Here is a 24595-nt window from a genome sequence, read left to right on the forward strand (position 1 = left end):
CTCTTGCCACAATTATTTCATTATATTCTTGGATTCTCCCCAATGGCACGCCCACAGTCCACCCTCTAAAATATATTTTATGATTATTACCTCACTCCACAAACCTATATAATTCAAAGGTTTCCAAATACTGACAGAAAACACAAGCCAAAAAGACACAGTATCTCTCTCTTTACAGTGGAGAGGCTGGTACATGGCTCAATGATTCATTTAGCATTTTATTGTGTAATTAAAATATGCAACCTCATAACAAACAAATAAAATAGAAAAGGTCTTTACATTAAAATATAGTCTATTATATTTAGTTGACAAACCAAGTATTTGCACAGTATGCATAAATGCTGTTATCTGAACGTATACAATTATTTCTCTCTTCCCAACCGCACCACGTGGTGCATCATGGTTGCGCGCGTACGTCTAGAAAGTAGGTGCGCATGCGTGTAAACGGGCACTGTTTGTGTGTGCAAAGGTGGAGACGAATCTCGAGAAAACATTACGATTGGAAGGAATGTAACACCATATAGAAGTTACTTAAATATTTTATAATTTAGAATTACTTAACATATATAAATATATTCGCTAAAATGTCAAGAAAGAACACCATAGGACCGGGTAAGTATTGCTCGGCTCTTTTCATGACGTCTACTAAAACTTCGCCAGCTCATGCAAACACATGTAGCTCTAACACAATAGAGAGGACGTGTCGTTGAACAATTACAGGCCTGAAAATTGTGCAGAGGCTCTGAAAGATTTGCCCAATTCCATTTTTATTTATACTGTCTTAATCTTTAGTATATATTTCGGTTTTTATATATCTCAAACTTTAACAGTAAGTTATACGAAAGAGAAGCCATGTTTTGATCACATACTGCGGATTGAGCCACACAATGCACTTTTAGTATATCTGTGTTAATGTATGTCCTGTTCAAACTTTTAAAAGATGTTTTTCTAATGATTATTTCAGAATACTTCCGGATGCGTGATAATGAGCGCCTCATGCGGACTCACGTGAGTGATTACGTTTCTGTGCATTAATTGATCACATTATTCAGCGTTATGTAAATTCTAATTAATATGGGGTGGTGAGTTTGAGTCCGTAACTTATATTTTTCTGTGTTGCCCTTCTTTAGGAGGCTATGGTCGATTTGATCAACGGTAGACAGACAAACCGCAGCTTCTTAGATGCTCTAAGTTTTGGTTGTGGATTTGGTAAGAAACGTCTTTATTTTATACAAACATGACCTAGGCTAATAGTCATACGTGGTCGTTTATTTAAAACATATATAGTAGGGCTGGTCTGATATTCAAACTTGGATATTATTGCAATTGCAATACTTTAAAACTACTCCATATATTGTTAGTTCTAGTGCTTTAAAGTTTTAAATGCAAAAAAAGAGAAATCATGTGCTTTCAACTTGAACTTTGTTCAGCAACACATTGAAATATTCAAAACTGACTGAGTGCATGATGTCTTTTCTTTGGATACAAAAAACAAATGTCCCTATGGTATTAAAGTCACCATGAAATCATAATTGACCACTCTTATTTAATTACTCTTATTGACCACTCTTATTTATATTAACTTCCATTTCATGCCAACATTAAAGTTCTTGTAAGTCAATTTTCTTAGTTTTAAGGTAAAAGATGAACTGGGTCACATTATAATCTTCATAAATATAGTGTTTTTCTACTCATTTCCACTTAATGAACTTTAGGTTTGTGTGGCATTTAAGCTATTTAATTTTTTTGTATTAAAGTTCCAGAACTGGACCAGTTTGCAGCTCAATTTACAGGATATGAAGATTCATCAGATGAGGATTATTATGATTATGACGACGATAACGATAAGTATGATGTCCGTACAAACAACAGATACTGTGGCTTTTCTCACAACTTCCTTGATAGAGGCCTGCCAAAACCATCCAAACACATAACAGCTGAGGTTTGTGTCTAACACCTGTGATTCACTCGTTGTTTTATTTAACTTTTCATTTAACATATTATTATTTAACTTCTTTTTAGGAAGCAGAAAGAAATGCAAAAGAGCTAGTGGATGAAGAAGAAAAACTTAAGAAAAAGGCAGAGAAGAAGAAACAGAAAAAGATGGTGAGGGCATACATGAAGAAAAAAAAAAAGAAGTATTTTTGTCTGATTATCATAAGCAGGAATATTTTGTTGAGTTAAATTTTTCTGAAATATAACAGAGACAGAAAGAGAGACGTCGGCTGGAAAAATTAGAGAAGGAAAATGCAGATAAAGAAAAAAATAAACCGGTAAGAGAAAACAAATGTTATTGTGTGTGACTGCTATGTTGTATGGTTTAAGTATTAATTAAAATGACGGTCACTCGTCATGCCTCCACCGAGGTCTGTCTCACCGAAAGTCCAAAGACTTAATTTTATCTTGGTGTTTCTTTCTTTGTACTAAGGTACAAGTTGACCCTGGACCAGAAAAGACTAAACATACAGATAAAGATGAAAATGAAAATAAAATTAAAAACAAAAATTGTTCATCTGTGACTTCTGGTCCTCAACACACCTCAAAACCTGTGGAGAGCAGTGATAGCAGTAATGACGATGAAGATGATGACGAGGAAAAGCCAACTATGGAACCAGAGGTGGGCAATATGTCCCTTGTCATTTACAATATGGTTTATACTGTAGATGAAGAGCTCTTCAGTGACAATGCTTTATGTGTGTCTTAGGAGCTTGACATGAATAGCTGCTTTGTGTCAAACGCAGCTGCTATCGCCAAGCGCAAACTAGAACAAAAACCCAAACCTGACAAGAAACCTGCTCAAGCAAACTCAAGAAAACAGCATGGGTCGGAGCAGAAAGCCAGCACTACGCCACAAAAACAGGTTGGAAAGGATGAAATAAGAGGACATGTAGGAAAATTTAGTTTATATATATATATAATAGGTTGAGGGAAGGTTCTTGGTATGATAGTAAGAAACTCCTGCGTTTGTTTCATCCGCTCTGAGATGCAAGTCATTTATGATGTAGGAAAAAAGAGCCACGGTAGCTTCCCCGATTGCTGCAACTTCCTTTTTTATTACAGATATTTTGCACCAATTTCCCAGCAAGTGACTGTTTTGTTCTCTTTCTCACATGGGATGAAAACACTGCTTTATTCGCAGATGTTTTAATGCGACGTTCCAATTTTGTGCTTGAGTTAAAATCACAACTTTGAATGTAAATATAGCTATTGGGCGTGTCTAAAATAGAAATCAGCTGGTTTACTGCTGTGATTCAGTGTCATATCATGTTTAATGATCTCGATACAAATGAGCTTTGGAGACAACCAGGTGAATATGTAATAGCTACAGTCTTAGTGGAAATAAAAGTAGTCTTAAGTTGAAACTGAACAATTTTTAAATGAACTGAGATATGTAATCCATTATGTCCAGTATTTTTTGATCAACTGCCAAATTGTTTTCACAAGATTGTGAGTTAATTAATTTTTTTGTATATATTTTTAATTTTTTATTGGTGGGAAGATGACAAAAAGACGGGAATAGGCGTGATGCAGTGTTCTTGGTGTACTTTGTTATAAAACTGACCTTCAACCATTACTGAAATAGGAGATTAGGATAACAAGTTAATAGTTGTCATAATACAAAAAGTGGGTAGTTTAAAGAATGTTTTGAAATGGCAGTAGATCAAATCCTGACAGAGATGGTTAATAATTTCTCTAAATATACATGTAATCAGATCAAAACAAATAAAAGAAAAAACTGATTGATATGCCTGTACAAGGCAATGAGAATACATGTATATTCCAGAATGGAAACCAGAGAGAGATGAATATAACATTCATACAGAAAATCTGATGCAATTTTCAAAGAAGGCTATTTCAGTAGCCCTGAGGAGCTCTGAAAACAGAAGTGCCACTTTCTTCTCAAAAGTTACTGTTTAACAGTGTGTACATAAGCACTTGCAGAACAGGATGCAATATCACAGATTTTCACACGATGACTATGAAATTGAAGTTGAATATAAATAACAGTTTGCAATACAAGTAGATGCGTTATTTTAAACTGTAATATTTCACAATATTACTGTTTTTACTGTTTGTTTTTTTGTTTTATCAAATAAATGCAGCCTTGGTGAGCATAAGAGGCTTATTTACCATATTCTTGCAAAAGTATCTTTATATAACCATGATCCTTTTGAGCCAGCCTTTCTGAAGCTGCCAATTCTTGACAGTATTTCCATAACATTAAATTCTTTATTCCTGCAGATTGATAACAACAAAGAGGAGGAGAAGTCAGAGGAGACTGTCAATGCAAATTATTTTATTACAAGAAGCGTGGAGCTGGCAGGTGTGTCAGGTTTTTCTTTAAAAAATGGTTTAGTCATGAAATGCCCTCCTAATTCCCACATCTTTTCTATAGTTATAGGTAACCAGTATGCCGCCTCAGGAAACCTGGAGATGGCTGTGAAATATTTTACAGATGCTATAAAACACAACCCTAAAGAGTATAAGTAAGAGTCCATGTCAACAGTTTCAACTAAAACTTGAGTTATGAAAAAACTAGTTATAAATCAAGCAGAGCATGTCTTTGAAGAGGTTACATTTATAATGTGTTTGTGTGTCTGTCTTTGCAGGTTGTTTGGAAATCGTTCTTACTGCTATGAACAGATGCTGGAGTATGAGAAAGCTTTAAATGATGCTGATATTGCTCTTTCTATGAACCCCAAATGGATTAAAGGGCTTTACAGAAAAGGCAAAGCGCTGGTTGGTTTGAAGGTACTGCCACAACTTTTTGCCATTGTCATCCATCATTTAGAGTACAGACTGACCTGCAAATTCCCCTCTGCTATTTTATTCTCACACAATCTTCTTGTTTCCCCCTCTGTCAGAGTTATTATGAAGCCAGACTTACATATAATGAAGTGTTAAAACTGGACAGTACAATTAAGGAAGCAGCTGAGGAGATGATGAGGGTGCAGATGATGCAGCTTATGGTGAGTGGATAGGAGTAAATAATGGACCACACTTTATTTTAGCGTTGATACTGCTTCAATGTTGTCAGCAGCTGAATATTGGTTTTAAGTTGCCCGTTTGTTATAAATCACCTGAATGAGCATATCAATATATGCTTGCTTCTTCAACAGGAAATGGGATTCACCAAAGAGCAGAGTTCAAATGCCCTTATTCTTTATGGAACGGTAGAAAAAGCCTTAGAAGCTCTCTCTGGGGTATCAGGTATGATAATGCATCTACATATCAGTGAGATGCATACAGAAAATAACTTTTCTATTCAGGGGATATACTTGCCCCATGGGTAAATAATATTGTAAAGTATTAAGTAATTTTCATATTAAAGGGGTGGTTGATTTATGATTCCACATTTCTAACTTTAGTTAGTGTGTAATGTTGCTGTTTGAGCATAAAGGACATCTGCAAACTTACAACGCTCAAAGTTCAAAGCAAAGGGAGATATTTGCTTTTAAAGAAATTCCTTGTTAAGGACTACAACAAACGGCTGGTAGGGACTACACGACATCCTCCCGGGTTAGTGACATCACCAACGCTAGAATTTACATAAACCCCGCCCCCGGAATACGATTTATAGATTATCAGGACAGAATATGCTAATCAATGACTAGAAGATAACTACACATAAGCTACATAAATTCATCATCTAACCATATAGAAATGTCCTGTTGCCTCTACATGTTGTCACTTCTTCTTGAGTCTCTCCATCATTGACTCAGTTGACATCATCTGACTCCGGTTTGAACTTAAAAGGCTAAAAGTTTTTGAAATGTTCAGTGCATGTCTGTGAGGTAAAAGGACACAAGCTGTTGTAGCTCCGCCCCCTGTGCTGGGAGCAGCAGCTCATTTGCATTTAAAGGAACAGACACCCTCAAAAAGGGACAACTTTAACATGCCATATAGACCCTTTTACTGTTTGTACACAATGATGACGTAGCAACGTACGCGCGTGCATATTGGCAACGGAAGTATGGTGAGAATCAGCAGCGTGTCGCTGCAGACGCGAGCATTTTTTATGTCCTCACTCCAATCAATACGTTTAATCGCCTGCAGCCACAGGCGCCGCCGGTTCTTCTGAAACGGCCGTGATCCTGTCGGAATCCTATAAAACTTAAGGCCCTTGGTGGAATATCGACTAGTGCAACCGTAAACGCAACTACCAGACATTTTGATGCTGGGAAACCGGTTTGATAAACTTTCGGAGTTGCTAACACGTTAGAGCCAGTGGGGAACAGCACTTCCGTTGCCAAAATGCGCGCGCAACTATTTGATCACGTGGGCTGTAAAAGGGTCTATAAAAATATCTGCGGGGTATTTTGAGCTAAAACTTCACATACACACTCTGGGGACATCAAAGACTTATTTTACATATTGTGAAAAGGGCATTATACCACCCCTTAATAAATAAGTAAAATAAGTGATTTCCTGGAGCATTTGTCATTTTTATAATTCTTTTAATAAGTATGTAATTGATTTTTGTATCCAGTTTTTACATTTATTAAATTCACTCAATCAGAATACTGTAGTCTGTTACTAATAAAATGCGTTCAACTAATGCCATCTTTACATTGCAAAGTTGCAAAGTTGATTCTGATATGTTTATTTACACTTACAGACTGTTTAATTCTGCTTAAAAAATGTATTTACACAACAATTTCATAATGGTTTGAGATTAATGTAATTTTAATTTATTATTACTGAAGGAGTTTTTTTTTTTTTTTTTTTTTACTCCTGTATCTTGAATTTGGGGGGCATTTAATGTTCATTTTGGTGCCTCAAACCCCTGTTTATTTCTGCCCCTGATACATTTCCTTCACTCCAAAATAAATATATATATTTATTTATTTGACTCTGAAAGACACTGATTTCCATGTGTGAATATATATATATATATAGATGAAGATAATAAAAAAAATCATTAATTGAGATTGCATTGATAACTCTCATCCTTTTTAGGTTTAGCCCCTGTCCTAGTTTCCACAGAAAGTGAGTTTATGTCTGTAGAGCGTCGCCCAAAACCTCCAGCTAACTTCCCTCTCAGACCTCTTCCTCAGAATCAGCCTCGACCCAGTATGCCAGTCGCTGCTCCAGTTCGTCATCATGCCCAGTAAGATGCACACATACAGGCTTTCATGAGACAACCTTTCACCTTAAAATCAGCTGAATCCTGATGCGTCTTTCATCCCTAAACAGAGAGCTATTCCCTATCTGGGTTGGAGATCTAGTGCCCTCTGTAACAGAGGCTAAGCTTTATGCCCTATTCAGCATGTAAGTGACCCTCATTGGTTTTGAAACTAGTAAAATGCTAATTCAGTATTGATGTAATGGAGCTCATCTTTGTGAAACAGTGTTGGACAAGTCCATAGTGTCAGAGTATTACAAATGAGACACTGTGCGTTTGTTAACTACACCAAGAAGGAGGACTGTGAGAAAGCCATACAAGACTTTCATGTAAGTATGTTTGCTCGGTTATTTTGTTCAGTTGAATGTTAAACATGCTGGTGATAATATAGCTGCTTATGTTTAACCCTTGTCCAGTGATTTTAGAGGTCAAATGAAGATCTTGCAGTGGGGATGGAATACATTTTGTCTTTTCAATGAGGGAAACATTAGTTTATGTATGTTTCTTTTGTATTGCAGGGTTATGCCATTGATGGGACAACTCTAGTGGTGCGCTATCCTGATAGGATTCACACGCGTCTTGGAGTGTCCAGAGATGCATCTACAGGGTCCTCAGGGAAGATTGAGTGAGTAAACTTCCTGATTTTGAATTGTTGCACAAAACTTAAATATCACTGTGTTTAGAGGTTAGAAATGCCATATACAACCATGGCTTCCTTCCTGAGCCTTCAAAGACACTTTTACTGATCAGAAGGTTAAATGTGGTTAGGGTTAGGTGTACAGGAGGGACAGGGACAAGTAATGTCCCAATAAGGCAGTATCCATTTATGATTTTAATAAATATAATCACATACAATGAATGTTATTGCATGCTGTTTTGCAGTATAATACAATGAGATTCAAATAGATAGTATTTGAGCAATAGTATAAATGGTATATATGCAATGTTTTCATGGTAATTTGAAACTTGTCTTTACTTTACTTTTTTTTTCTTCTTTTTTCTCAGCAAACAACCTGATGAATGTTATTTTTGGAGGACAACTGGCTGCTTAAAGAATGGTCGCTGCACTTACAAGCATATTCCAGAAAACAAGGGCATAGAGCGACACAACGCCAAATCACACCCCTGATTCACAGCACACTGACAGAGGGATTTAAGCATCTCAAAATCAGTGTAATTAGTTGGATACAGATACAGTAAAATATTTCACATGCATAAAACAGCGTGGGGCTTTCGTGTTTGGTCATTCATCTGAATGTTTCATAATTTTTGTTTTAAAATAGTTCAAGTCTTACTATCAGTCTATATACAAGTTAAAGAGAGTGAGTTTGGACAAACAGGTATGATGGCTGCGATTTTAACTTAATTTTTTCCCACAAAATAATACATTCCCTTTTAAGTCAGTTATTGGTTTTAATATTTTGCAAGATAGTGGCATGAAGCTTTATATAATTTTTAAGGCTGTCAAAAGTTTAATGAATGGTCACTGCAAATTTTTTATTTTATTTTTACTATTGGGAAAAGTATTTGCCTTAAGACCCGTCTGAGGGTTTCAAACCAAAAGTATTGTTTCTCTCTGAGAGGTTTTATTATGGCTTCTAACCTGCAGTATTAACCTGCCTCTGTAAAAGTTTAAATGTGTCACAAGTTGAAATCAAATCTCTCAAAACCCTGTGCCAAGTCTGATATAGAAACGATTTGGCGTAAACAATATCTTATCATATATCTTGATGAGGAAAAGTTTGCAATAAATTGTAATTGTACCTGTAAAGCAATGGAAAATGGCTCTCTAATACAATAAAAGGTGCCCTGAAAATGGGAAAATCTTGAATTTTCTTTTTATTGTTGATCTTTAATTTAATCCGTAATGTCTGTGACCTAATATTCTGGCTCCTTTTCCATTTCTAGTGACTGCACATTTCAAACAAATGTTCTCTTGTTACTGATATACAGACTTTCTGCTGCAACTTCAGTTCATTAAAATGAAAATTTATATTCGGGTTCATTAGACCTCCAAAACTCTTATAATAAAAAGGGAACGTATTTACACTGATGTTTAGCTTTAATCTGATTGATATGATCTCCAAATAAGTCTAACATCAAAACAATAAAAGATTTAAATACTGGAGCCTCATTAGTGTTTGAGTCTGTGTAAACTGACTGGTATAAATAGATATTCAAGTGAAATCTCTCCACATCTCTTAACTTTTGAACTTTCTCTTGAGAAACTAGCATCCCCATCCAAGACGGAACCACAGACAATCAACTCAGTATTGTATTAATTTACATTTCTCTCCCTTCCCCATCTCGTCTCTCTCTCATGCTGAGATCACCTGAAATTCAACCCAAAAAGCTATATGGTTTAATGTGAACAATTCTACTTACACTATACATGTTTGGTGTCATTTGAAATGTGTCAGTGCGACTGGTACAAAGCTCTCATTCCCAAAGAGCTAAATAAAAAGGTAATAAAGTTTTTAAGAGTTTAGAGATATCTTGCTTACAGAGGAGGGTGTCCAGCCCTCAAAAGGTGTAAACTGCAAATTCCCATTGTTAGCAAATGTTTCCATTTGAAAGAAGTTTCTGTCCCAGTCTGAGCACTTAAAGAAATGCCACGAGAGGCTTGGGGTGATTTTGTAGCCAGATCAGCCCTTGATGCTGAATATCCTCAAGACACTCAGCATCATGTATTTTTCTTATGTCAGGTAGCTTATACATCTTTTCCATTATTCCAGAGCATTTGATGTTTTGTGTTTATTATCTTTGAACTGATTATGTGATTGGCATGATACATTTACCTGACTAATAATAAATTGTTACATTTGATTTTATTCTGACTTCAATTCAATTTAGTAGATTTTGTTGTATCCATTGTTTCCGCAAATCTGCGTTCAGGGTTAAGTACATACTAGATCCCAGGTTAGATAGAGCATGAGGCACATCAGCTGGGATTCTAGATTCCGGACTAACTGCTTGACTTTAAGTTGTTATGCAGTCGCATTACTAGATAAAAGTACTATTGAGGTAATGGCAAGCATTGGAGCGGCATTATCTTAATGTACTAGCCATAACCTCTGGTTATTATTTGGGCTTTAACTAAGCTGTTATATAGGCGACTGTAGGGGGCTACATGGGTACTTTTTAACAATAGCAAGCGTGGGTGGCATTGTAGCCATAACCTCTGGTTATTGCTCAGACTTACGAGTTTGTGACCCTGTGCGACTTTGGCACCCGAATGAACGATTATAATAAGAGTAAAGAGTTGTATAGAGTAATCTAATGTATTGCTAAACTATTATATAAATGACCAATAACAAATTGGCATTCCAACCTAAATCCGAGGTCGTGATAAAATGGAGTCTGATAAAAGTGTATTTGGAATAAATTACTTTGCCACGATGAAAAGACAGTAACACGCAGTAAACCTTCACCCGCTTATCGGAAACTGTCGTTGGACAGATTGGGCAAGCCTTACAAAGTGATAAACAGGAATATAATGATCAATGATGCAAACATCAATTCTACTGTAAAGCAGCTCTAAAAAAGATAACTGACTGTGTCATTCAACAGTTCAGTGTTGGTAATGATCATTTCTGTTCACTCTCCTAGTGAATTCACTAGTGCATACTGACGTGGAAATGATGACATTTGTTTTCTATTGGAAACAAAAGATGTATAGTTAATTACAGGCACATATTGTCACAAAGATAAACATCAACTCAGGACTATGAAGTTTAGTTTTTCATATACACGCATCACTGTTTCCACAAAAATATTAAGCAAAAGAAGTGTTTTCAACATTGATATAAACAGCTTTCTTAAACAGCAAACCAGAATGATTTCTGAAGGATCGTTTGACATTGAAGACTGGAGTAATTCTCGGGAATAAATGACTTTTTAAAATATATTCAATAGTAAACAGCTACATTTAAATTGTAATATTAGTAATTGTAATAAAATTTTACAATATTACAGTTTTAACTGCATTTTAGATCAAATAAATGCAGTCTAGGGACTTCTTTCAAAAACGTTACAAAACCTCACCAACCCCAAGCTTTTGAATGTAGAGTAGAACAAGAGTGAGCCATCAACTGAGATTAAAAGCACATTCAGCTGCTGAGTTATGGTTGTATGAAGTCAATCGTGTGCATCCTCGGTCAAAGGCCATGTTGCACAACTTGAATAAAATGAAAGTAGGAAGAACTTTTGATAATGTAAGTCAGTTCTTACTAGGGCTGTTTAAATTCAGAGATTTTCCCAGCTCTGTAGATATGTGCACCTTAAACATGTTTAGAGTCTTGATATCAGCAGCAGCTCTTCTTACAACTGAAGGTAAGGATCACATGCTTTGTTCCATACTTGCTTGCATTATGCGTTTATGACGTGTGCACTGTTCTTTACTAACAGTCCCATCTGAATTGCTGTTGTTTCATGTTTTGTTTTTGAAGGGCTCTTGGTTCAAGGACCTGCTCAGTCTCTGGTTGCTCAACTGGGGGGTTCCATCATCCTGCCCTGCTCTGTGGAAACCCCATTACCTGTGGAGGAGCTGGAGGTCGAGTGGAAGAAGACAGATGAAGAGGCATTAGTGCACTTGTTTCAGAATGGTGAGGACAGACCCGAGGCTCAGTATCCGTCTTACAGGGGCAGAGCACATTTTTTTCCTGAGCAGATCTTTAATGGAAACTTTTCAATCCTGTTGGAAAATATAACAGTCGAGGACACTGGTATCTACAAATGTGTAGTTTACTTTGACCAGGATGTTGGGGAAATCCCTGTTACAATTCAACATGTGGGTAAGTATCCAATTTTAAGAGTCTTTAAACATGCCTATTTCGTTCTTAGAATGATTATTTGTCTTATTTATGACAGAGCGTGTAGTTGTGACAGGAGAAGATCAAATTGTGTTTGCACATGTTGGTGAGGAGGTTGTTCTAAATTGCATGGTTGACTCGCATGTTCCTCCTCAACACTTTGACGAGGTCTCATGGATGAAGGTGGACAAAAAGTCAGACATCGTCCCTGTCTTGCTTTTCCAAAATGGGACAATATTCCCAGGAACGCTTAACGAGCGTTACAGCGACAGAGCAGAGTTCTTCAGAGAAGAAATTTCCAAAGGCAACTTCTCAATGAGACTAAAAAATGTCCAGACTGCCGACAAGGGAGAATACATGTGTGAAGTCCAAGTAGAATATTCAGTGAGCTCTGCTACTGTGGAAATAGGGCGGTTGGGTAAGTCATCTGAGAAATATGCTGTACCATTCGAAAGTAAAAAAAAAAGAAAGATTTTGAAAGAAATTAATTTTTGTTCAGGAAGTATGCATTAAATTGATCAAGAGACATTTAAAATATTTCTATTTCAAAGAATTATTTCTACAAAAATATTTAGTTGGCAGGGAGTTTGATTGACAGGCGATCTGACCAATCATAATCTGCCATCCGCCATTTTTGTCCGACAAAACAGTCAGGAAAGTTAGTAGATTAACGTTGGAGGATTTAAACTTGAAAAACAAGTTTGACGTCTTTCCGCGGTTAAAACAACATTCCTTCTTATGTTCATTCATGTTTATTTGATGCTATAAATTAACTGGAAGGAGAGATGATCGGTTCACGAGCAGCTTTAACTGAGGCTCTACAGCTAAGTTATTTCTTTAAAAAATTATTATAAAGGTGAGACTTTGTTTCATATCAAAAGTAACCTGGTCTATCAGTGCGTTGTCAGTGTCCTCTGCTCCACGATGTATTTTTCACTGCGTGAGAGCGGCGTGGCTTGTCGGGCATAGCAACAGTAACTAAAGGGGGCGGGTCTTTGCGAACGGTCTTGCTTAAGTTAAAGTACTAAAAGTTATATTTAAAAAAGAAAAAGAGAAATGTCAAAAGCATGTAATGATTACTATTAATATTTAAACTAAAATGAAAACCTAATTCAAAATAATAATTAATTGTACATAAATAATACTAAAATAATCTCAGCACAACTGTTCAACACTGATAATAATAAGAAATGTTTCTTGAGCAGCATATTAGAATGATTTCTGAAGGATGATGTGACACTGAAGACTGGAGCAATGATGCAAATTCAGCTTTGCATCACAGAAATAAATAACATTCTAAATATGAAAATAGAAAACCTCTTCTTTTTTTTATAAATTTTCAATTTTACTGTATTTTTGCAACCTTTACTGTATTAAATTGCCTTGTGTGAACCTGATTTCTTTCAAAAACATTTAAAAATAAATATTACCAGCCTCAAACAATTTAACAGTAGTATATATATATATATATATTTTTATATATATATATATATATATATATATATATATATATATATATAATTCTATATAGTGAAATATATATTTTTTTTAGTCAAATGTTATGTCGAATTGTTCTTTTTAACATGAACTAAATCTAATGCCAGTAAAATCTATGTCTCTCTAGGAATGTCTGCTCTGCATATCATTACACTGATGCTTTGCTTTATTTCCCTCCTTGTGACTTTTGTATTAAGTATTCCAGTCGCAATCTATATAAGCAGAAAAGGTAGGCCAAGCAATATGAAATATGCGTTAAAGTGTTATATTAATGTATTGCTAATGTAAATTAATAAGATATTAAACTGTGGTTCTTTTATTCGTCCACTGCATCGCTGTTTATATGTAAACATCAAGTCAAGTTGTTTCAAAGCAGCTTACAGTGATAAACGGGAAGATAATGATTGAATAATGCAAACCTAACTCGATTCTGCTGTAGAGCAACTCTAAAAAAGACAATAATAAACAGTAACACTAAATAATTGTACATGACGTTTATGTTCTTCTGCAGATACTGGGACAAAGCCTATGTACATAAATTATTTGCAAGTTGTCTGTCCCAACATCTGCTTATCTATTGCATTTATTCTGTGGGGTGTAATTGAAGGTATGTGACATGAACTTTTCTAAGTCTGCATGCATTGTCAGCAAAGGTTTTATTTACCCTTATCTTTTTTTTCCTCTGACTTTGTTTTGTTACTGCTTTTTTCAGGGTCTGTTGTTGAGGTAACAATGTGTGCAACAATTAATCTGACAAGGATCATTTTATTGTTTCTTGTGGCCCCTTATTATAATTGGAATACTACAGTTTCTGGTTTGTATGTGCATTTTAATGAAAGACATTACGTAATACATTTCAAATCGCATTGTACATAAATGCATCTTACTTAGTGCTTTGGGGATCTGTGATAGGCCCACAAATTGGAGATCTGAAAAAGAATTCTTAGTTTGCCAGAAAATTCTACAGTAATTAGAGGCTGTTATACTTACGGAATCGGCTAATATAAATGTGTAAATATAACTATATGAATATGATTTAATTTTTATGAAATGGTTTACATTTAAATTATGGTTCTTACAAATTTCAAATGTTTGGAAAGTTTTATAAATCTAAAAAAAAATGTATGTGTGTTTTGTTTTTTGCTTTTTCAGTTGATTTTCCAGGTTTCATCCACAGAATAATTGAATATACAGGTATTCCTGTTGCATATCTTCTGATTTCCACTGCATTTTGCTCAGGTAAGGTGGCCAGTTTCAAAGTCTTAATGTAAAGAATTTATTAATTTACTATGTTCAAATATCTAAAGACCTCCTGTGGTGAAAATCAAGTTTTGCAGTTTGATACTGCCCGTCACAAATATGACCAAAAGATGTATAGCTCCATTAAATCTGGCTCTACCTGGCTGGCTTCTGGGACTTATCTTAAAAATCCACCTTCCATTTTTTCTTTTACAACTTTGTTACTGAGTATTGACGACATTTCAAAATTGTCTATGAGTTCATCTACATGTTCTCTTGACCCCTTGTCTACCGAGGTTCTTAATATCTGTATGCCCTTCTATTACTGCAATTATCAATAATTCTCTAATGACTGGGAAGGTTCCATTGGCCCTTAAGACAGCGGCTATCACACCAGTTCCTAAAAAGTCGGATGTGATGCTGAAGGCTTATCTAACTATAGGCCTATATCTACCTTTTCTGGCTAAGGTCCTTAAATGGGTTGTTGTTGGTCCATAAATAATCTATTAGAACCATTTCATTCTGGATTTAGATCAGGACACAGCACTGAGACCGCTCTTGTCTGGGCCATGAATGACCGTCTAACTTATGCTGACACCTGTGCTTGCAGCATTATAGTTTTGTTAGACATTAGTGCTGCTTTTGACACTGTATGCCATTCCATCCTCTCTGAAAGGTGGTTAGGCATCTCTGGTGTTGTGTTTGATTGGTTTAAATCCTATGTCACTGATAGTTTCCAAGTGTTTGGGAAAAATAGTTGACATTCGATGCCCATATTAAAATGGTCTCGAAAAACTGCTTTTGTCCACCTTAGAAATATTGGCAGACTGACATAGAACTTCTCTCTCCTTGCCCGATGCAGAAAGGCTTGTTCATGTCTTTTATTATGTCTAGGCTTTATTATTGCAAAGCACTTTACTCTGGTCTTCCTAATAAAAAATCTGCTAAATATTCAGAATTCAACTGTACTAACTCATACAACTGTTTGCCAGCATATTTCCCCTGTACTTTTATCAATTACACTGGCTTCCCATACAGACACGTATATATTTTGAAACTCTGATTTTGACATATAAGGCCATTCATCCAATACTCTTCTGGTTGTACTATTCAGCAGCCCTCATTTTAATTAAAGTCTATGGGGGAGTCGAGCAACACTGGACTGTTTTAAGAAATCTCTTTAGACTCATATTCTACTTATTGTCTTTGAGTGTCTTTTTCTTTTGCTTGCTTGTATTCTTTGTAATCTTGTTTTTTTAATTGTATTACTGTTTTTATTATAATTACTCTGTGTTGTAGTGCTTTGGGTTTGAGAAAAGCACAATATAATTAAAATTACATTATTAGCTGTTTGATAAATATAGTCAAGCCAAAGGCTAATCATATCAATTACCGTTATGTGTCCGATGTTGTAGAGACTAGAGAACGATTCATAAAATTCATAAATTACCATTCGGATACATCAACTTGTAGATGATCAAGTGTAATTCGCTCTTTCTTCTTCTGAATCAGTTTCTGGTTCAAACATATATGGCTGAATTAAACCATTGCGTTTACTACAGTTGACCGAGTGGATCAGATGGTGTGATTGAGTGGAGGTGGGGTCTAATTTGCATATTTATGGAATAGTTACATTCAAGCTATTTTCAACAAAGAATTTATTTCCAAAGGAAAAAAAACAATTATACTTTAATGTCATTTTGATAATCAAAGATGAGTTTTAAGGGATTCAATTATTGACTGCTGGGGCACTTCAATTTTGAAGTTTGGTTTGGTTTTGAAATTCTGACATTAACCTGGGCCTGTATTATGGATATATGTAATTCTTATATCAACTTTCTTTTATAGCTGTTCTCAAGGGCGTAACTTTGGGTCTACCATTGGGGGGGTTAAACTCGCGGCATATTTGTTTATTGAATAATTTTCTTGTGTAAAAGTAACATGCTAATTTACGAACATCTAGCCAGCCAACTCCAGTCAACAAAACAAATCATCAGCTAACTCAGTGTTTCTCAAACTTTTTCTGCCATTCCCCACTTCGGAGGTAGGAAAGGGTTCCGAGCCCCACCTGTCCCCAATCACCCCAACAAAATGTTAATAAACTAGGCTTTAAGTTTAACTGTTAAAATGTTTTTTATTAACATCACATTTTAAAAACTTAACATCAAATAACATCATTAAAAACTTTAAAATAGAGAAAATGAAAGTGCAATTATATTATCACTTTGCATGAAATAAGACTCAAAAGTAGATTAAAAAAATGTGTTTGCATTTAGCCTCTGATAACATCAAATTCAGAAACTGAGAAAATACAAGTATGGACTACCGTTAGTTGTGCTTCGATTCATTTTGTCACTTTGCAAACTCATGAAAAAAAAAAAAAAAAAGAACGAAAAAAAAAAATCTCAAATTCCTAATAATGTACGTATTTTTTTAGGTATTTTAATAAGATACGTGGCGCATACAGCTCAACTAACGCGATCGTTATAAAGGTGTTTGAACAACAAAACACATCCTCTTGCACAATCGGAATATCAGATATATCCTGCTATAGCTAACAAATTTGTGAAATTTTGAATAAAAAAGGAAATAAAAGCAGATCATCAGTCATTCAGCGCTATTGTGGCTGCGGTGTGACCATTAGGTGTGACAAGCAATGAATGACTGACGCGTCTCCATGGGAACCATAAAGTGATACTACGGATAACGAATAACGGTCGCCTTGAAAAACTTTTAAACTTACGTGTGTAAAGGTTAAGTAAGGCTTACATTTAAACGTGTCTTTGTTTTGTTTTGAGTGTATGGTCAATAAATAAAGGAATAAAAAAAAATGGGCACAAAACCTGTTTGTCGCGCCCCACTTGTCATGGCTCTATTCCCCACCAGTGGGCCGCGCCCGCGCCCGCGCCCCACACTTTGAGAAACGCTGAGCTAACTTAACAGCTAACTTAGCAGTAGGGGTACCTCCGTTTGGTCAGGATTTTTCCTCTTTTTGGCTGGTGTCGACCAACAATGAAAAATCGTTGTCTGGCTGCCTTTCAGTGTCCTTTTCATCTTTCCATCCGTTAGAATGTACCGTCAGCTTTCTCCAACCATTCATCCCAGCGACTGCGCGAAATAGTTAACAAACTTGGTAGAGAAAGCGGGTTGGGTAATACCAAGTAGTCGGTGCGGTGGGCGGGGGGAACATTACAGATTATTTAAAATATGATACTATCTTTCTTGCTGGCATTTGAAATTAATAAAGAAAACGAACAAAAGTATTCATTCGGAATATTACATATTTATTTTAATCTGAATGATGTGATGATATTGGGGGGGTTATATTAGCTGGATCTGATTTTTGAGGGGGTCATGACCCCCGTAACCCCCGTGCAAATTACGCGCATGGCTGTTCTTCATGATCTTTGGAATGCATCTCAGTGGAGTGAAGCTGTGGTTGTCAGTGTTGGGGTTATTCTGCTGTCATCCCTGCCAGCATCTCTTCTAGCTTTAAGCAACGTTTTCTTTATACGTTTTTTTGATATTCATTTTTCCCTTCAATTTGTAACAAGTATGTAAAAATGTATTCTGTTGTATTTTTTATGCTTTAGAAATCATCTACAATTAGATGAAGGCCAGATTTTGTAATGTTGTAATGAGATGTAATGGTCATATGTGTGATTTTTGTCATGTAGAATCGTTAGGACATGTTCTCATGCAGTTAAGCAACTTTTTTCAAATGCGTCTCCTATTCTATAGATCACCAAGCGTTGATGAATGTAAGTAGATGTTGTATTTATAAGTTATCCAGGATCTGTCTCTTGTTTTAGATATTTATTTACTGACAGTCATTAAAATGTGTCTCTTTTTATTTTCAGCCATGATTACAATGACATATGCTTTTGGGGGAATATCTGCTGCCATTTCATTCATAGTTCTTCCAATTCCAGCAATTCGACAGTACCTTTGTTCTAAACTTGACACAAATCAACTTTATGCACTTATATGGAGATGCTGTAAGTACACAAACAAATGTTTCATTTTACATGTCACAAAATCAAAATGTTTATTTGTCATGTTCCCTCTGACTGGTGAGGCCACTTAAATTGAATATTAAACCATTTCGTTGTTAAATCAGAATGGTGGTCAGGAAATAAATGCTTTAGGACATGATTCCGAACCTTTTTGAATTCAAGGCCCCCCGTTATCCACAACAATATTCAAAGGCCCCAAAAATGTTAAATTATATTTGTTAAAGTAACATGCTGGCTGAATTAATGATGATCTTTCTGTCTCTCGCTATCCTAGATTTAGTTTGGGTCACCGTTATGGTTGTCACGCTCATCGGGCATAGTGCATTTATTTTATATTATCTTAACAAGATTCTGGAGTATCAACTTACTAACGGTAAGTTGGTTTCAGATGTCAGCAAAATCAGTTGCCCTATTCATTTTGAAAAAACGAAACCAATTGCTTGCATTGTTACTTAAATGGTTTGTGTGGTTTATGCTAATATATCATCCAAATTTGTCATTCAAACATTTTCTTACATTTTTTTGTTCGGTTTTATGGAATAGCATGGCTTTCCAGCAATTGTAACCTGACTATTATAATGTGTTATTGATCATAGAGCGTTTTGGATGGATCTTTGTCACAGTTCTGCTCCACGTCTTGACTGCGATTGCACCCTCACGATTCCCCAGAAAAGTTCCTGGTAACAAATGAGGATAAGAAAACATACAGATTTTTGGTTACTTTGTGGCAAAAGCATTCGTAAACAATTTCAATGAATCAATAGGGCTTAAAAATGCATCCTTATTCTGCAGTAATTCTTACATTTCCTTTTTTGCAGATGTCATTTACACTTCTTTGTTCATGTATGGGGTGGCAGGTCTGCCAGTGGTCAACTCTGTTTCTCTTGCCACAGAATTAATACAGCAAGTGTGTATGTGTCAACACCAAAATGATATTTTTGTAAGGTTCTGTTGGAGAGAGCACTAAATTCTTCTGTTTAGACAAGGGAGAGAGAACAGTGGATGATCTGCGTGTAATAGTGCTGCCGTTTGAAAGCATAATGTCTGGTGTGTGGCTGGTTTTACAGATCCATGCATACTGTAAGTTTCATTGGTATATTTGAAATCATGTATAAGAGCTGTTAATGTTAATGACACAGCTCACTGTCATTGTCTTTACTCTTGATTTACAGGGGCAGTTGCAGGGAGAAAGTAAGTTTAAATGTTTCCTTTTTTCTTTTTTTTTTTACCTGTGGGATTTGAAGCCAGCAGTATATGATGACCCAGTAATGGAACATTTTCACAGCTAAAGTTTATAAGTAGACCATTATTTTGCATTGTTTAATTGCTTTACCAAGTGTTAATTGATTGTCTTTCAGTGTACAGAAGGAGCTGAATGCGCTGGCGGACTTTGCGGCACAATGCACACTACAGGTAACTGTTTTAGAGGCTGAATATTTGATAGCAAAGAGTAAAGTCACAGGTTTATGTTGTTTGGTTTACTACTTAGTTGTTCTGTAACAAAATTAAGGGACTAAAATAATGTTAAACGTTTTTTAAAAGCATGTTATTGCATTGCAGTAATATGGGTTACCCTAATATCTTGGCTCTGATGCCAGAATCTAGTGGAAAAACTCCTCAATGGAGAACTAAACTTTAAATGCTCTTAACATTTATCCTATAAATCCTGAAATAACTGTGTGTTCATCACAGGAAGGAGACATTGGTGCATCAGATAATTTCTCAGAGATTCACCTTTCTGAAACTCAAAGATGTCAGCCAGAGGCTGCACCATTCCTGGGAGAGCGAGAACTAGAGGTTTAAAATCTCAGCAATAACACAATGTATGATGAGCTATAATGTTAACCTTTCTGTGCAAACTTTATTTAATTCTATATATTTCAATAGAAAAATCAAGCATTATTGTACAATTAAATGTTGTTTTGCTGATTCTTTGAGTAATGAATTGTATAAATAATTGTATATGAAAAACTTACCTTAACATTATTGTTTATTCCCATATTTTAAAATATCTATCATACACAGACTCATATAGCCATTTGAATAACATTTCAAACTGAAAACATGCAGAGTGACCCTTTAATATATAAATCAGCCCTTCCTCCTGATATGCTACTCCAGCTAAAAAAGAAACACAAAACCAATCGGCAGCATCATGACACTGCTGAGCTGTTGATTGGCTGAGGATCTATGTGTGTGTGTGTGTGTGCGGAGAGAGTGTGTATGTGTGTCCTGTATAAAGCAGACTGCTCTGCAGCATTTCTGAACTGGTGCAGTGCCGGTTCATCTCCACTAATGGTGTGCAGAACAAGGGGGACTTAAAAAGAAAAACTTCTTCAACCAACAAAACATTAACATCATTTGAAAACCAAACCAAAAAACAAAAAAATCCTGCATCATGAGCTTTGACCCATTCATCTCCTCCTCCCTCTCCCGGAGAAGGGAACATTCCTACTCCAGGACCACCACCTATCGGCTCTCCCGGGGGCCCTTGTCTTCCTCCAGGTGGCCGATGCGTTTGGAGCCTCTGCAGCGCTGGGAGCAGAGCGACCTGAGTCAGGTGGCCGTAGGGAACGCCGAGCTGTTAGATCTGCGGGCCCAAGAACGAGAGCAGCTGGTGGGTCTAAACAACCGCTTTGCGTCCTACATTGACAAGGTTCGACACCTCGAGCAGCAAAACCGGGCTCTGCTCCTGCAGCTGGAGGCCCTGCGGCGCAAGCAGAGTCAGCCGTCCCGCTTGCAGCAGCTCTACCTGCAGGAAGTACGGGGCCTCAGGGAGCAGCTGCACCAGGAGGCCCAGGCTAAAGCGCGTATGGAGGCACAGAGGGAGGCATTGCGGGAGGCGCACGCACAGCTGCACGCGCGCTGGGAGGAAGAGGCACGGCTGCGTAGCCGGGCCGAGGTGGACCTGCAGAGGTTTCGAGAGGAGGCAGGCCAAGCCGCTCTGTGCAGCTGTGATGCGGAGGCCAGCGTTGTCTCCCTGACAAAGGAGATGGACTTCCTGAAGCAAGTGTTCGCTGAGGAGCAGGAGGGGCTGAGGGTCCAGCTACAGGTCGCCAGCCTCAGCGTGGAGCTGGACACAAGCAGACCGGACCTGTCGGCCGCTCTGAGAGAGATCCGAGCGCAGTATGAGACCTTGGCTGGACGCAACATGCAAACCGCAGAGGCTTGGTTCCAGGGGAAGGTGGCGAGCGTAGTGGAGCTCACAGATAAGCAGGAGGAGGCCGTGCGCTTGGTACGCGAGGAGACCAATGAGTACCGGCGGCTGCTGCAGTCCCATTCAGCTGAGGTCGAAGCACTGAGGAACGTCATCGATTCACTGAATGAACAACTAGCGGAACAAGAGGAGACGCAGAACACTGAGGTCACCAAATACCAGGTATAAATCACTGGCAGTAGTTTATCATAATTGCAATATAACCAAATAAATGCCTCTGTAGAGGCACTATCAAGAGTCATTCTGATATTGACTGCAGAAACATTATAGATAAAGAGAAGATTAATACAAACATAAAATAAATGAAACAATCTTTATTTGTATTTAGGGGTATAATACACAAAATGTGCAAAAAATTGACCTTTAGGGGTACAACAGCTTGTCACTAAGGCCGTACACTTAAAAGGACAACTTTGTACCGTATCTACCTATAAAAGATACATATTAATATGTACCTTTAAGGCACTACTACAGACAAAAAGGTTTAAAGTTATCCCTTTAAGGGTACCGCCCCAGTGATAAGCTGTTGAACCCATAAAAGAACCCAAACAATTTTTGCACATTTTCTCTGTCTAGAGTCTTTGTGCTTCTTCACGAGAAAACATATTCCTGAGTCTCTGTGTCAAGTCTGTTTCATCATTTAAGTCTTTACATAAGTCAGTGTGCTGACCTTTACTATTCTACAGATTCAACATTGATGGAATACTATTTCTGCTGTGCTTTTGTCATTGTAATGTCCAAACGATAGTTGCAGAAATGTTACTGATGCTGACTCATTCCATCAGTGCTGAGTCATGACTGACAAACTGAGTAGAACAAATGAGACTGACTCTAGAGGAAAAAGGTATTGCTGAGCAAAATCTGTTAGATCTATGATGCTACTACTCTGTATCTCTGGCACAAATCCAGTATGAGGGAATGTTTCTGTCAGTTAATCCTTTAGGCATGAATTGATGCTTTGAAATTTTCTCTGAATAACTTCTAGGGGAGGATAAGTGACCTAGAGAGCGACATTGCTGATGCAAAAGAGGAAATGTCACGCTATTTGCGGGAGTATCAAGATCTGCTTAATGTGAAGATGGCTTTGGATGTTGAAATTGCAGCTTACAGGTAATATTCTTGACAGAAGGACACCTGTAGTTTCTTTAATCAGAGTCACAGTTAATTGAAAATAGAATCACAAATATGGGAGTACTACCTTGAATTAAGTAACTTGGATGGCAGATCACAAATGGGTATTGATTTGTAGTTTGTTTTGAACTGACCTTCATTTTTGCCTTAACAGGAAACTCCTGGAGGGAGAAGAAATTCGATTGACATATTCCACCTTCCCAGGCCTTGCCTAACTCCCTAAAACACAAAATCCTAATAACTCACATTCATCATATTCATATTTTGAATACCGCTGAGGGAGAGACCCACTTTAAGATCCTAAAATACTAACCTACAACATCATCCCCTAGATTCAAATATTGATAGGTGAATAAACCTACTATTTCTCTCCAAAAACTACTAAACCATTTATGACCCTCTTTGTCAAAATCACATCCATGACCATTGTTTTAACCTCCGATCCTAGTTCTTTATAAGTTACTTACACCCAAATTACACCATCCAACCATGAAACTAAGCCTCAGCATATCATTGCTTTCAAGTCAGACGAGCCCTTGTGTCACACAAGAGGTACACATAAGGAGGTCCCCCTTCTTCTTTACACTTGAAATGGAAAAATGACCACCTTGGAGACATCACTAGGGGCAGCACTCACTCAGCCAGAGCTCAGTGTCATGTTGGCCGATTCTCGTGGAGGACCATATGGTTCCAGTCCAAGAACAATATATACTATACGGTTCTGCAAATAAATCCATTGAAAATTTCACTAAATTGTAACTTCTTTGTTTGATTCCCAGCACCCATTGAGCATCTGATTCACCAATGATCCCCTATATGCAAACTTTTAACCAATTGTTTGTTGAGGTGAATCGCTGTTTGATCTCAGCTTGCTTTGGATGCTAGGAATAGACTAAAGCCAAATTGTTAATTTGACATTAGACCAAGAATCAGCCATCAGGACACTGTCCACCATCCCTGGCTCTTTAGATTATATGTATTAAGTGCAACAGTTATGTTTTAGCTATGTTAGTTAGGTTAGAATGTACTATTTTTTTGTAAACGTTGTAGTAGCATAACATTTAGTTTGCTATCTGTCTGTGTTCTGCTTCTCATATTTTTGTTTTGTTGAGGATATTTGATTATTTTGCTTTAGCATTTACAATTTTCGACATGATAAAAGCATGACTGAAAAATCAAGAGTAGAAATAATAAAAGCTCTAGAACTGGAGTTTTTAGACTTGTGGTTAAAATACAACTGGCTCTCATCTGCTTTTGTTGTGTCATCTTAGTTATAATGTTAGTCAATTATCAGTAATTTGAAAAAGAACAAGAAACCGAGTCTGTTTATCATGACAGTCTCTGAACTGAATGGTGCTGTATGTTTGTACCTAATGTGCTGAATAAAGCAACAGTACCTCTTCTGCTGTGTGTTTGAGTGTGAGCCTGTGTGCAAGACGGTCAGAAACTTGCTCATTAAAACCTGGATATGATGGATAATCAGGTTTTCAATTAATGCTGAACGACTTGAACTGGCTTCTTTTAGTTCAATCAAGAACATGCAAGTGGCTCTTTTGAG

General features: G+C 36.8%; 3 protein-coding genes across 3 annotated transcripts; all 3 read left to right on the forward strand.

Annotated features, from left to right (window-relative positions):
* Nucleotides 1-391: 391 nt before the first annotated feature.
* LOC311279472 (uncharacterized protein) lies at nucleotides 392-8957 on the forward strand. The gene is made up of 18 exons (XM_084391002.1): nucleotides 392-612; nucleotides 965-1008; nucleotides 1131-1209; nucleotides 1758-1942; nucleotides 2023-2106; nucleotides 2205-2273; nucleotides 2429-2617; nucleotides 2705-2860; nucleotides 4243-4324; nucleotides 4397-4487; nucleotides 4611-4752; nucleotides 4866-4970; nucleotides 5121-5211; nucleotides 6961-7111; nucleotides 7198-7272; nucleotides 7353-7455; nucleotides 7645-7751; nucleotides 8132-8957. The coding sequence occupies exons 1-18, from the start codon at nucleotides 585-587 to the stop codon at nucleotides 8253-8255; spliced, it is 1905 nt and encodes a 634-aa protein (XP_084247128.1). The 5' UTR covers nucleotides 392-584; the 3' UTR covers nucleotides 8256-8957.
* Nucleotides 8958-11164: 2207 nt separating this feature from the next.
* LOC311279468 (uncharacterized protein) lies at nucleotides 11165-20620 on the forward strand. The gene is made up of 17 exons (XM_084390998.1): nucleotides 11165-11458; nucleotides 11575-11919; nucleotides 11996-12355; nucleotides 13562-13663; nucleotides 13946-14041; nucleotides 14147-14248; nucleotides 14587-14672; nucleotides 18064-18226; nucleotides 18351-18434; nucleotides 18534-18671; nucleotides 18964-19062; nucleotides 19286-19369; nucleotides 19508-19600; nucleotides 19671-19769; nucleotides 19862-19880; nucleotides 20048-20102; nucleotides 20382-20620. Exons 1-17 carry the CDS (start codon nucleotides 11293-11295, stop codon nucleotides 20490-20492), a joined length of 2202 nt encoding a protein of 733 aa, XP_084247124.1. The 5' UTR covers nucleotides 11165-11292; the 3' UTR covers nucleotides 20493-20620.
* Nucleotides 20621-20863: 243 nt separating this feature from the next.
* neff2 (neuronal intermediate filament family member 2) lies at nucleotides 20864-24440 on the forward strand. Its single transcript, XM_084391011.1, has 3 exons — nucleotides 20864-22068; nucleotides 22892-23016; nucleotides 23192-24440. The coding sequence occupies exons 1-3, from the start codon at nucleotides 21088-21090 to the stop codon at nucleotides 23250-23252; spliced, it is 1167 nt and encodes a 388-aa protein (XP_084247137.1). The 5' UTR covers nucleotides 20864-21087; the 3' UTR covers nucleotides 23253-24440.
* Nucleotides 24441-24595: the final 155 nt, after the last annotated feature.

This window comes from Rutilus rutilus (assembly GCF_951802725.1).
Source record: "Rutilus rutilus genome assembly, chromosome: 20".
NCBI classification, from domain to species: Eukaryota; Metazoa; Chordata; class Actinopteri; order Cypriniformes; family Leuciscidae; genus Rutilus; species Rutilus rutilus.